Here is a 14,470-nt window from a genome sequence, read left to right as displayed (position 1 = left end):
TTGACCTGATTATAATAACTTATCAAGATCTCTACACTTTGCAGGGTTTCCTATTCGCCCTGGCAGAATAGGTGGCGACTCTAAATCTAATTTTTTTAGGGTAGATTGCTACAATGTTTGTTACAGACTAGAAGGAAATGGAAAATTAAGTCTTAGCCTTCTACAACAATCTGATGGGCAAGACATCGAATGTGATCGAAGGCATTGGCATCAATGCAATGTGAGAAGGCAGTCAACTGAATACAACCCAAAGGGAGATGTTGATATATCCTGTCACAGAAGATGAGGTCACTGAAGCTCTAAAAGGCATTGGTAATGATAAGGCACCATGATTGGATGGATTTGGAGCATAATTTTTTAAAAATCTTGTCAAATTATTAAAAAAGATGTGGAAGCAGCAATCCACGATTTTTCAGCAACAACCGTATTTACAAGGCTGTAAATTTCTCTATTGTAACTCTTATTCCAAATCATAATGGTGCTAAAGAAATAAAGGATTACAGACCTATTGCATGTTGCAACACCCTGTACAAGATCATTTCCAAGATTTTAGCGAATCAGCTTAGCAAGATATTAGGGACGATAGTTTGGGACAATCAAGCTGCATTTGTGAAAGGACGGAAAATACATAATCACATTTTACTTACTTATGAATTGATTAAAGGATACGAAAGGAAAGTAATATCTCCGAGGTGCTTATTGCAGATGGATATTCAAAAGGCTTATGATACGATTAATTGGAATACGCTCGAAAAAATCTTGATTGAGGTGGGATGTCCTCGACAATTTACCAACTGGATAATGACTGCAGTGTCGACTGATTCCTACATATTTAACGTTAACAGGCACCATACTGATATCATGGAAGCAAAAAGGGGACTAAGGCAAGGTGATCCTATATCACTTATGCTCTTTGTCATTGTTATGGAGTGCCTAAACAGATACTTATACAAGATGCAAAAGGATGGTGATTTCAATTATCATCCCAAATGTGATAAATTGATAATCATAAACTTATATTTTGCGGACGATATTCTTTTGTTCTCCAGAGGTGACAATATTTTAGCTGAAATGATGATGGCATATAAAAAATTCTCGAAAGCAAAAGGTTTGGTGGTGAATCCACAAAAATGTCGATTATATTATGCTTGTATTGATGTGTTGACTCAAAGAGATATCCTCGAAGCCTCGGGGTTCCAAGAAGGCCAACTACCATTTAAGTATTTAGGTGTTCATGTGACAAGTAAGAAGCTGTCTGTCCCACGTTGGCAAGATAAAGCGCTGGACAGCTTGTCTATTATCATATGCAGGGAGGTTACAACTTATTAACAGTGTTATGTTTGTGATGACTAACTACTGGCTCAATTGTTTCCCCCTCCCCAAAAGTGTCCTACAGAAAATTGATACAATCAGCCGCATATTTCTTCGGACAAGTGGATTTGATGGGAGCCGAAAAGCACCTGTAGCATGGAAGCAGATCTGTAGGCATATAAGTCATGGAGGATTGAATTTCATTGACATTGAAGCTTGGAATAAAACCAACTTAATGAAACTGCTTTGGAACCTAAGTGAAAAAGAAGATTCTTTATGGGTTAAATGGATACAAGCATACTACGTTAAGAACAACGAGCTGATAGAAATGGAAAGTAAAATTAGCGACTCCTGGATTATGAAAGATGTTCTCAACTAGAGAGATGAATTTCAAAAGTTAGAAAAAGTGGAAGAAACCATAGTGGGAGGCAATATCAATATGGGGAGGTTATACAGAAGAATGCAAGACTATGCGAGACCCCGTGACAATTTTTTCTTGTGGCTCGCTTGTCATGTAAGATTATCAACAAAAGAGAGGTTATTCAAGCATGGAATGGTTGATAGCAAAAATTGTTATTTCTGTTCGGAGGAAGAGTCGATGAAACACTTATTTTTTGAATGTGAGAGTATGAAGAGGGTCTGGATGGAGGTAGTGAATTGGGAGAAAATTCATCATGTTCCTGGAGATTAGCACAATGAATTAACTTGGCTTCTGCATCAAACCAAAGGGAAAGGGGCTCGAGCTGCTATCATCAAAATGGCGGCTGCTGAAATAATCTATGAGCTTTGGAAAGTTAGGAACAATTTTTTTTGGAGAACCTATTGATACCACTATAGTAGGAAAGAGAATAATAGATACATTGATATATAAAGGATGGAATAATAAGAAGCTTAGAAAATATTTAGCTATCTTAATGATAGAGGGGTGATATTTTTGGTTTTATTTTTTTTCTCCCTTTTTTAGTCCTTTGATTGTCTGGATAGTGGCCAGATCCGGTTGGGATCACTTGTACCTAGTGATTTTTTGAATTAATAAAGTATTTTATTTTCAAAAAAAAAGAAAGCTAACCATTTACAAACTCTAGGTTTTAGATAAGGTCTACACTTCAATGATGTGGCGTAATACTTGAAAGCATTTTAAATGGTAAATTGTGACACAACTAGTGCACAATGCGGCGCGATTGTGTGAATTCAATATTTTTCTTACAAATAAAAAAACGTGTTTAGTGAATATGGGTTTTATTTTAGAGAGTCAAGGTATTTTCCCAAGCCAGAGGAAGGTGAAAATGATGGCTATCATTAGAAGATTGTTATTCATCATTAGAAGTCTTCATATTTGATTTCCAATTGTGAAAACCATGAATTCCGTAAGGATGAGTGACTAGTTCCCTTAGATTATGTTCCATTGAGGCGATTGTACTCTAAACATGCGATTTAATGCAATTCTCTATGGTTGCATCTATTATGAATTTTTTATTTTCACTACATAGTTTTATTTGGACTTAATGTGTTCTCCCTTCTATAGAATTGACAGAATTTATCTAGAGAGCAATGAAACTTAACGGTAATTCATTTATTTGATTGGTGGAACTATGAGATTGTAACTATCATCTCCTAATTTTTACCCCTAAGATACCACCTCATTTGCATCATGTGCATTTGTATCTAGATCACAAACTTGGTGACCTCTCTCCTATATCTTTGAGTCTTGCCTTATGGGGATCACCAAACACCTTATTTTGTGTGTTTTTATCTTGTGTGTTTATAGCTTTTATGTTTCACTAACCTCTAATCAAAATACAAAAATATGCTTTGCTTCATCAACTAGGGTTTTGGTTGCTTAAGCTCATAGATTGTTTGATTATTGATTCTCAAGGACTCATTCATCAAGACTTGACCAATAATCCTAGGCATGATCTCTTCAAGCTCTATTAAACTTCAAATTGATCAAGATTCCTCAAGAAAGTCAAGGTTCATGTGTTTATTTCCATGTCTTCATCATCAAGCAACCTTAAGCGTTAGCCAGATTTAATCAAATTTCAATAAAGAATCCATCATGGAGAGTTAATATGTGCATCAATGTGTCTTAGATTGCAAGAAAAGCTCAAAAGATTCAAGTTTGATTAAAGAAGTTTGACCTAAAAGTCAATATTTTCAAGCCTAAGTTCCATATATCACAATTTACTCATGGTTCAACATTTTTTAATGCTTCTTTTTGTAAATGACTCTCCTTGACATCCTCTGCAACTTCTCTTCACAAGTCAAGAGCTAATTATGATTGGAAAATCATCAAAGATGGAGAAACATTATAGGTCATTTTGTGGATTCAAGTGAATTTATCCTAACTTTCCAAGATCATAACTCCTTCAATATTTAACATTTTTAGTGCTTATTTTTGCACAATGTCATTCATGATGTCCTCTACAAGTTTGCTTCAAGGATAAAAAACTAATTGTGCTTGGAAAGCCATGAAAAGTTTGAGAACATTATAGGTCACTTTGCACCATTTTGCACTTCGAAAAATTCTGACTTTTAAGCATTGCTTTTGTACCAACTTCAATAGGTCATAACTTTTGGCTCAGGTTTCCAGATGAATACTTTCTTCACACATTATACTCTTTGCCTTGAGGAGAGTACATTTGAAAAAGAATGAGGTTATAAAGCTTCTTGTACTAATAGGCTTACAAGTTTGAACATGGGTGCACGAAATCGGATTTTCACTTTAGGTCAGAATTTTGGATAAACAAAAACTCAAAAACATGCCAAATTAGCACGGGTTTTCCATCTAAATGTGATTCAGTGAAGTTTTGTGAAGCAAAAACGACCTTTAATCCACAAGTTTGGTTACGTTTTAATGCTCTCCAAGTCACACGTTTCTCAATTTTACGTGCAAATGGATTCACACAAATTAAGCATCATTTCACACGTATGGGCTAAGCATTGCATTCCCTATAAATGGAGCAACCTCTTGCCTTCATTCTCAAGCTATAGAAATCCACAAAAATCCTACTCATACTTCAAATTTTCACCAGAAATTTCTGAAATCGTATTCCACTTTTCACTTAACCTAAGCTCTAACGTGAGTGCGTTGAGTTTCAACGCAGGAGCGTTGAGCATTCATTAGCCTAATACGGGGGCGTTCGAGCATGGAACAGACACATTTTTTCCAAAAGCACATCAGCGTGTTTTTGTTCTTTTATTCACCATTTTTCTCAATAAGTGATTTTCTTCACCCAAAAGCGTTTTTTCAAGCTTTTTTCACCCTTTTTTTCTATCTTGCTCATTTTAAGTCAAATTTGTCCGATTTTTTTGCTAAATGAGGTGCAATGACAGCATGTCATTAGTAGATAAGGTCATTTAGTGATATTAATGTATGTTCGCATTCCAGGGTTATATTAAAATGTGTTTCTTTCTTTAGCAACTTATAAAACGATAACACATGTTGAGTCGATATCTCGATGACAGTGTTTAAGGTTGTGAGCATCACACTTAACTTCATTACATGTTTCTTTGTAGTTAGGGCTTCCATCTTGATGATCGTTGTGCACTTATGCAGGTTCACTTCTATACCGTTTGTAGCAACTTGCCCTAAAAATATAGACTTTTAAAGTCGCCACCTATTCTGAAGGGCGAATAGGAAACCCTACGCAGTTTAGAGATGGGGGTAAGATTATTATAATCAGGTCGAGGGAAGGTGTTAGGAACCCTCAACCCTTTCCTAAGGTTTGCATCTTAAAGTAAAGGTTTGTGGCTAAACATAAAGAAAGGTGACAGAAAGTTAATTGGGTAAATGACAAGATTTAAACCTGATTAGAATTTTAAGGAAAGGGACTCGCCTTGGTTATCCAAGTGCCTACGTATCTCCTTCTGGAGAATCAGAGTCAACGTAGTTCGGGCACATGGTTGTACGCCTTAGAATTGATTATGATATGGTTTGAAGGCTTTTTGAATGGCCTTATCGTAGTTTTTTGAAATGCGAAGTTCGAAGGTATTTTGAATTACCTTATCGTAGATTTGAAAATCGCAGTATTGAAGAGATGAAAGTCTGTAGTTTCGTGGTTTAGTGTGTTTTAAGATTTGGGCGTACAACCCTGATTTGATATGTCACCGTTATATGCGATGATCAATAGATTTGATCATTATAGTTAACGGATTATACGGGGTATTGCTGGTTACTCTGACCGATAGATTCGATCGTCGCGGGCAGCAAATAAAATGTATTTTAAATTTCATATTTTTTTATCTCTTGTCTAATGCGACTAATAGATTTAGTCGGGTCGAGAAGAGAATTAATTAAGGGTTAATGTTCTTTGCCAAATGGGCAGTAGGACTGGGCAAACCCTAATGCATGGGTAATCTTCCTAGGGTTTTATTGTGATTTTTAATAATTAAAATCGGTTAGATTAATTAAATCGGAATATTCGAATAATCGGGAAAATAATCCTAAGCCTAATTCTAATTTAATTATTAATCCTAATTATATTAATTTATTTAAACTAAACATAATCTATCAATATTTAATCTAAACAATTAAACAATAAAAATAATAAAAATTATATAAAAAAAACTGGCACCAATCCTGTGTGGCTGGCCTTGAGGGTGCATGATAAACCCTATCCTTGTGTACGTTAGATTAGGATTATTGGAGATCCTGTGGCATGGATGTGAGGACGTACGATGGGTGCATATGGGTTTGTTGCGTGGAATCTGCGTTTGAATATTTTCTGAAAAAATTTGTCATTCCTGGGGATTGAACCCAGGACATTATAGATGATACATTCTTTTCTTTGCCAATGAGGCTGCGGTCATGTGTTGTTGGTGGACTCATCATCAATAAATATATTACAAACCAATCATTAATTAAAGAAAAGCAAAAAGGAAGTCAAACCGGGCCCCATGCTGCACGTCCTGGCCAATGAGGAGGAGAGAGCGCGCGTTTGACTCTTTGACGGACCAGTGAGGCTTCACCTGCGTGGAGAGAGAGAGACGAGAAAGCTGTCTGGCCAATACGGGCGTGCCATCGCATAGTCAACATTTCAACATCACTATTCATCACCACTAACCTCCGCACCTGCGGATTTTGATGCGAAAACACCTGGGAAATTACCTGCGGATTTTCGCAGGTTCTTCTTCTTCTTCAATTTTGTAATTTTGTACCTGCCATGAACGACGTTAGATGAACCCACACCTTAAGAGTGACCACTCACCAATTGTTCTCTTAAGAGTGACCACTTGAGTCCACAAACTTGCTGGCTGTGTCCCCTATAAGTTTGAATAATGTGAGACCTCACTCTAACATCATTGTTTAATATTTTACCATCCATTCCCCCTATTGTCAAAATATGACTGTTCCAAGCCAAGGAACCAACTTCTGCTGTATGTCCACCCTTTAATGTCCTTAGCTGCAGGCACCAAAAGAAAAGCATACAAACACGAGATTTCAAAACAATTTCAAGTTTAAAACAAAATAAAGAACGGTTGAAAAAGCTATTTATTCCTCTAATGCAATTTGCATATTTACTATGATGATTAACAGCACAAATAACACCATAACAACAAATATGATATAGGAAATTTTTAGTAAAGGTGACATATAATTTCTCTTTTTAGGTATACAGTAGAAGCATAAGTATCTATGTCATTATAGCTTTGTCACAAACACTAAACAATATAGTATTAGCCAACCACCCGACACAAATCCACAAAGACTACAACGATCTTAGAATAATAGATGGTCATAGCTCACACACAATAATCTAAGTAATAACAATCATCATATGAAAAATGTACATGTTAAGGAAGCTTTCATCATTGTATGCACATGAATCAAAACACATATTAGCCAATTGTAATCGGTTAGTGAAATAAGTAAAAATCACTTATCTTCGATGTTGGTGTTGGTACCGACGACTTTGGTTTGTCCCTATTCTCTAGTTTATAACTGACAAACAATCACTAACAGAGCAGCTTCAATCACTTGAAGCCTTTATGGATCTGCAACTTCAAGAAATATCGAAAGGTGACACAGCGGCTGAAATTGATCTCACGGATGTACAATAAGATGACAGTTCGTGTTACCAATCTTAAACCTCCTATCCTTAATGCATAAGACGGTGATGGCGAGGACGCTCCTAATTCAAATGTACACTCACATCTTGCAACAACAAATTAGGATTATCACCAAATTACACTTAATATCCGCATGTTAACAGCCTATGAGATCCTCATTCCAATGATTTGGCAAAAATCTTTTGATAGATGGTAGTAATGTTTCCCTGTCAAAAGAGAGAGAAAAAAGGTGTCATATAGAAAACAAAATTTCTTTAAAAAGTATTGTCAAGTGTCTACATAATAACATAGTATTTTGAGTATCTAATCTATAGCTGACTAAAACCTTATTCATAGGCTATTAGAATACGAAGAGGTTGAACGGAGTGAGTCGTTGTTCAGGGCTACTAAGGCTGCCTATAATAGTTGGAGCCCCACTCCAACCGTCCATACTATCGTAGAATTTGTATATACCTTTACTTAAGGTCCTGGAATATCTTCCTTGTGGATATATAGAAACACTACCACGACAAATTATGAGCAAAAACTGAGTAAAATATGCAAAACCTTCAATTCAAATTCTACAATCAACATAATATTTGATGATTTCAATAGTAATTTTCAGTTAAAAACACTATGGTGAATAACATTTGAACCTGTGATAGATGACTGATTTGCATGCATTGCAAGTTAACTTCATGAAGTTATTAAATTCATATTGAGGAAACTCCAAAATTGATGAATGAGATGCAAAAAAATGCATCTGTTTGAGGATCATACCATGGAGGAAATAAGCGTCACTACATTTTTGCGACCAAGTTAATCTATATTGACAAAGATCATAAGAAGAAAATTAAAGATGAATTTTATGTTAACTATCTAGATATTGAAATATAAAAGTAACTTGCAATATCTTTTGAGAGATCAGCATTGAAATCGTGCAAGAAATTAGAGGAAAACTCACATTGAACCACCTGCAGCAGGTCCAATGGCTTTGAATAGAGACATACATAGCTGTCATAGATATGCCATTAGCCGACACAGCCTCAGAATAGGATTCAAACTGATTCCATCCGCTAAAACCTAAAACGATGACAAACTCCATGAACACAGCTATCAACATTTTTTTCTTATATATTAACCATTCTTTTTATTATGAAAAAACCTGCAATTTCTTTACACTTTCAGCCATGAGTCCTCCTAATACTACGGATAGAAGTTGAAAGCAAAATAAGCCATAGAAAGAACTCTTTCTCATATCAAATTTAACAGCAAATAAAGAAATTTACCCTTAGATATGAACACGGCATTCCAATCATATGCAACCCGCTTACCGCTATCTGTAAACTCGAATCAATTTGTTTATGAAAATTTGTTGCTACCCAGGTTTTGTTGAATATATTATCCACCCGTGGAGTTCTAGAGAAAAGTGAATGCTTAGATGCTCTGATCTCATTGATGGTTCATTCATCACCCAATCAAATGGTACCAAACCCTTGCCCTTACATCATTTACAAAAGTGTTTCATTATTCTATCATTCTAGTTTTAACATATGTTTTCTTTTATCATCCATTTATGCTCTAAGTCGAGGTTACCATTTCTTCATTATTTTCGGTTTAGTAAGGAAGAGTTGCTAAATCATTAGTTTGACAGTTACCATTACCAATAAAAGAAAAAAGAGTTTTACTTTTTCTTTGTCTTGGCTTATCTGATATGATTGGCTAATTGATGTTCCTACTTTTCCTATCAAACCAAGGTGCTGCTCTCTCTTGTGGAAGACCACTATTTTGATATCCCAATTTGCTGTCAATTGAGTTTAGATTAGTAGACAATAAGATAGAATTAGAAATATAGAAAAGTAGAATTCATGAACGGTTAAAAGTTGCGACCTTCGAGTTCATGTTTTGAATGAAGGAAACCATTCGATTGCTAATATAATGTCGGCAACGATGTTAGTTTTGATAATACTAAATATTGGCAATCAATATCTCAATAGTAAATCATTAACCTTGTTACAGATCCCTCGACTAAAGACCACTTTCCTGCTATAGGAAATACATTATGGCCATTTTAGAGAAGAAATTCCCTTTTCTTGAATATTCTGTTCATGATTAGCTGTTGTAGGCTTAACAAAACAATAACCAAAATAATTTGTATCAGGTAATACTAAAATGCAGCAGTTTGAACACCGCTACTACGATAGTCGATATAACAGAATAATAAGGGTCACTTATCCTTCGATGGTGCTATTGCAGTTCTCTTGACATCAAAACGTACATTCTGTCATCCAATCCACTACGACTGGAGGTTTGAGCCTCATGCTTGTCGAAATCTCGAAGTGGCTAAGAACTCGGTAGCCCCGATGAATCATTCCTTGTTATTAGTGAAACCTATGTCGGCCACTTTGCTTGTGAATCATGAATAATAGTAGTACTGTTGCGAATCAAAGACACAAACTCATGAAACATTTGCGTCGCAGCGGATTTGAACTGTATCGGAAACTCATGAAAGATCTTTGAGATATTTAGAGCAATATCAAAGTTAGAATCAACATGAGTAAGATGACCAATTCTGAGATGAGCATGGTTTTGAGCATTTGAATAGAGAAGAGAATACTTATCTGTATAAAGGCAATTGCTACCATCATGAATAATGTTGTCGGTAGAATTTCTGGCTCCGAGTGAAGATGTATTGTTTCCGACAGTGGCGAGACGAAACCATCTTTTCAGCATGTGGTATCGGCACTTCTCCTTAAAGTTAACATTGTTCCCTGATTCAGCATGTGGTATCGGCACTTCTCCTTAGACTTGAATGGCCGAAAAACTCAACAAAGATGCCATCTGCACTTCTTGGATTGAACCTAAACCTTCTGCCATCCATAGTTGTATTACGAATTACGATTTAAAACAATTTAAACATAAAGGAATCGATTTCGTACATGAGTGAAGATGGGTTGAAGCTGATGATGCCGATAACATTCTGTCAATGGAAAAAGATACAACAATTAAATTATTGGAGTGACACAATCTAAGTTCAAGTTCAAGAAACATTACATGTATTGAGTAATTATTTCAAGGTAGAAAAAGGACTCAATTTTGCTCACTTGATGCTTTAAATTTTAGAAGAAGCTCATGGATTTGTTGAAAGCGAGAGTTTATGAAAACAGATACACCGTAGCTCCTAGTAATGAATATATTCAGGAGCTGATACTGGTTCTCCCATATGCGCAAATTTTACTTCCATATGCTCGATATTATAACTGCAAACAAAGAAGCTACATCAGTTCAATGAGTTGTGATAGGATCCAATCGATTTCCTGAACCTACATACGTCAGTGTCCAAAACCTGCAAAGCAACACCGACAACCTACAAATGGAAATACGCACAGACCAAAGAAGAAGTAGATGAAGTAAAAACAAACAGCGAGAGAAGTGATTCAATAACATCACTCAATATTGTTGATGACCAACATTCAAACCAATATTGTAAGAAACAGATGACTGGTTTATCAATCAGCTTTTTCTATGACTAATCTCACTTTCAATATCAAGCACTTTCAATATCAAGTAAATAATAAATAAAAAATCTCCACAAATTCAAACCTACCAGCATCAATACCAGAGAGATTGAATTGCCATACCTTCCTGAACTATACCAGCCACGTGAAAATAGAAAGTGGAGTAATGTTAGAAGAAACATGAATATGGATAAGAAGTCTCAAGAAGATTCATAATTCATCATTAGGGTTTATGTGAAGGAATCAGAATATTTAAGGGGAATGATTCAAATCATGGGCTTAATCTTTACTACAAATCACAAATAAACTTTGGTTCACAGTAAAGAGAATCTGATTCTCATTTTTTCACTGCAGCAGAATACATAACAAAAACCCTAAAATTCCACCATCATCATCATCCTCATGTATACAAATTTTCCAAAAACAATGAAAAGAAAGAAAAAGAACTCAGTTCATATTCAGTAAATGGGATACAATACTAACATTCATGAAACCATATTTTATCCTCATCTTCCTCAATTTTTACACAAACCCTTCAGAAAATATGGAGAGAAGAAGAGAGATTAGAGAACTCAAAACACGAAAAACAAAGAAAGATCTCACCGATTTGCTGTGACTTTGAGCGTTACCAACATCATCATCAATTTATCGACCGTAACCCTTAGCAACAACCATCAACGTTTCAAAATCAACATCACGATATCATCAACAAACGTGTTCATCGTCACCATCAACATCATATTCATCAGAGAAAGAGAGACAAAAGAAAGAGGAATAGGAAGAGAGAGGTAGAAGCAAAAGAAAAGACACATAAAGTAGAAGCAAAAGAAAAGAAAGATGGTTAAGGTATCCACGTGGCACAATTTGGTAACAGGAGGGCAATATGGTATTTTCCAGATTAGTGAACTTTCTTATATTGTAGATTAGTGAAAAAGTCACTTTAGTGGCCTAGGTTGGATACGTGCAGGATACATTAAAGGTCATGAGATTATCTATTAAAGAAACTATAACTTCATTTTGTTTCTTCTACTAGTCATTTTATACTGTCTCATTTCCTTTGATATGAAAAAAATGGATGCTTCAAAAGAGTTCTTCAATGGTCCCTCGTTTGATCTAGGCTTTGATGATGACTTGAAGGATGAAAGTGCAGCAAACATAGCCAAGTCTATGAAAGATTTTGATCTCGACAACCTCCCAAATGAAGTTGTGTACTCAGTAAATATATGTTCTGAAGATGCAAAGAATTCAAGTGTGTGTAATGAAGTTTTTCAACCATATGAGAGAGCTAGTCTTTGACTTAGAAAATGAAGAGTTGGGAAAAGGGGTTTATGACATGTTGAAGATTTTATTATACTATTTGTTTGTGTCTCAAGAATGAAAGTAAGCCATTTGTATCCATGTTAGAGTTTATGATTAAGATTTTGTCTCATGTTCATCATTTTGGATAGTAATTTTGAGAATAAGTTTTGTTAAATTAATGTTATTTCTCCTACTTTTAGTGTCTTCATATTTCTTGAGCTGCTACTTGTGTTGAACTATTTTAATGTTGATTATTTGAATGTTATTATGATAACTTATTTGACAGTGTTTACGTTCTTTGTTGCTGTCATGTCCTTTAACTTTTAGCTTTAGTTAGAGAATAACTATTCATGCAATGCCACAACCATTCTTATTTTATCTCTCAAGTGAGTTTTTAAAGTGTTTCTTCATGCAATGCCATAAGTTTGTTAAAAGAGTTTTTAAAGTGTTTCTTCATGCAATGCCACAACTGCTTGTTATAATTTGCATGCACTATTTTATAAACCAAATTTTTATCAAAGAAATTAAAAAAATGGTACACAGGGACGAGCAAAAGCATGCATGTTAGTATTAATAGACATTTCAATTTTAATTCATCTTAGTTTTACATCAGTAGTCGGAGTAAAATAAGAATAAGGTGTTCCATAAATATAATCAAACTATAGTTATATAGGACATGACTAAAATAAATATTCCTGGAATTAATATAGAATGCCAAAGTATTTCAACAACAACAAAATTACTCATCAATTGCCAAAGTAATTCAACTTAATTGGCTAAATATTCCATAACTTCATGAACTAGTTCACCATCACATTGTAGTACAACAAGAAGTCTTCCTTGTTGAAGCATTACATCTTTCTTTACATGAGGAACTTTATAATTATTCGATCCTTTGATCTTCATGATTTCAATCATACATGATTGAAGTGTGAGAAAAAATTTGTTTGAAGCTTTGCTAGAAAAAGTGTCATAAGACTTCTGCACAACATGTATAAGCTCATCAACAGAATTAGTTACTTCCATTTGTTGCAATGATTGAATGGCATTAAAAAAACCCAAATCCAAAACATTCAAGTCCGGAGAGTTTGGAGGTTGACAAGTCAAGCGAATGTCAAATCCACCTTTCGAAGCCACTCGGCGAAATTCTTCATCATCTATAGAGACATGGGAAGGTACATTATCTTGTTGTATGTAAATTGTTTCAAATGCTTGGTCTCGCGGCCATTTTTCTTTGATGGTTGGTAGAACTTTATTAATTAAAAACATTCTACTAATCTCTTTATTGATAGAAGTTATCGGTTTTGTTTCAAGTGTCCCCGCGGCTCTATTAACACTTGACCTTCTTGCCGGTACGTTATTAACAAGAGGAAACACACCAATTTTTCCTGAAAATATCTCGTTACCTTCATTGTCAAATCTAGGCCTAGCAACTGCAGCTAAAAACATGACTTTACCGATGTAATTTTTGTTCTTGCACGTGCGATATGGGTCATCCTCATTTGTAAGAAGGTAGTAGTTCGTAGATTTCTTAGATATGTAAAACCATTTTTCGTCAATATGGACTATATTGTGCATGGATTTAAACTTCGGATCATGAGGAATGCTACTTTCCTCAAGCATAGAGAAACAAAATTTGAGTTGATCTTTCATATTATCGTCTTTCAAGTGTGGTTTTAATGCGCTTGAATGTCGACGCAAAACTCCTTCTTTTACATATCTAAACAACAATGTCTTGCAAATGCCCAACGCACGAGATAAAGATAGAAGATTTCTACGGTTAGATAATGAAATATCACGCATTTTCTCATAATCAATTTCAACTCTTTTTCAACCACCGTTTTTTGTTTTCTTATGATAAGCATCTCCAGTTTCACACAGTTGTCTCCAAATTCGATAAATAACAGCGTTCGATACTGAAAATGAAGAAACTACCCTGTTAACAATCCCTTTTTCAAGTTTTCCATTGTAACTTGAATGTAACAATAATGCAGAAATGGTTTTTCTTTGATTGTTGTTCAGGAAGTGTCGTTTTCCTCCGATGAATCTGTTTCATCATTGATGCAGTCTTCTAAAAAAAGAAAATATAATCAATTTAATTAAAAGATTTTATATAAGAAAACAAAAATTAGAATTGCAACAAAAAACATGAATTTCATATAAGGAAATTATAATGTAAAAAATCAATAAACTTGATGTAAAAAACAAACATAATCAATTTAATTAAAAGATTTTATATAAGGAAACAAAAATTATAATTGTAACAAAAAACATGAATTTTATATAAGGAAATT

General features: G+C 34.7%; 2 protein-coding genes across 2 annotated transcripts; one reads left to right on the top strand and one right to left on the bottom strand.

The window, feature by feature from the left end:
* Positions 1 to 801: 801 nt before the first annotated feature.
* On the top strand, positions 802 to 1,690 carry LOC131614945 (uncharacterized). Its single transcript, XM_058886475.1, has 2 exons — positions 802 to 1,243; positions 1,311 to 1,690. The coding sequence occupies exons 1-2, from the start codon at positions 802 to 804 to the stop codon at positions 1,688 to 1,690; spliced, it is 822 nt and encodes a 273-aa protein (XP_058742458.1).
* An 11,254-nt stretch (positions 1,691 to 12,944) lies between these two features.
* LOC131614944 (uncharacterized) lies at positions 12,945 to 13,979 on the bottom strand. Its single transcript, XM_058886474.1, has one exon. It carries the CDS (start codon positions 13,977 to 13,979, stop codon positions 12,945 to 12,947), a length of 1,035 nt encoding a protein of 344 aa, XP_058742457.1.
* Between the last annotated feature and the right edge of the window lie 491 nt (positions 13,980 to 14,470).

The sequence above is a fragment of the Vicia villosa genome, linkage group LG6 (assembly GCF_029867415.1).
Source record: "Vicia villosa cultivar HV-30 ecotype Madison, WI linkage group LG6, Vvil1.0, whole genome shotgun sequence".
Classification (NCBI taxonomy): domain Eukaryota; kingdom Viridiplantae; phylum Streptophyta; class Magnoliopsida; order Fabales; family Fabaceae; genus Vicia; species Vicia villosa.
This window is presented reverse-complemented; position numbering and strand designations above follow the sequence as displayed.

What these genes read in the sequence shown, in the direction of transcription:
- LOC131614945 (XM_058886475.1), top strand. Translation starts at nt 802, where the DNA reads ATGACTGCAGTGTCGACTGATTCCTACATATTTAACGTTAACAGGCAC. An exon ending in TTTAGGTGTTCATGTGACAA is followed by an intron (nt 1,244 to 1,310) that starts GTAAGAAGCTGT and finishes TATCATATGCAG; the next exon opens with GGAGGTTACAACTTATTAAC.
- LOC131614944 (XM_058886474.1), bottom strand. Translation starts at nt 13,979, where the DNA reads ATGCGTGATATTTCATTATCTAACCGTAGAAATCTTCTATCTTTATCT.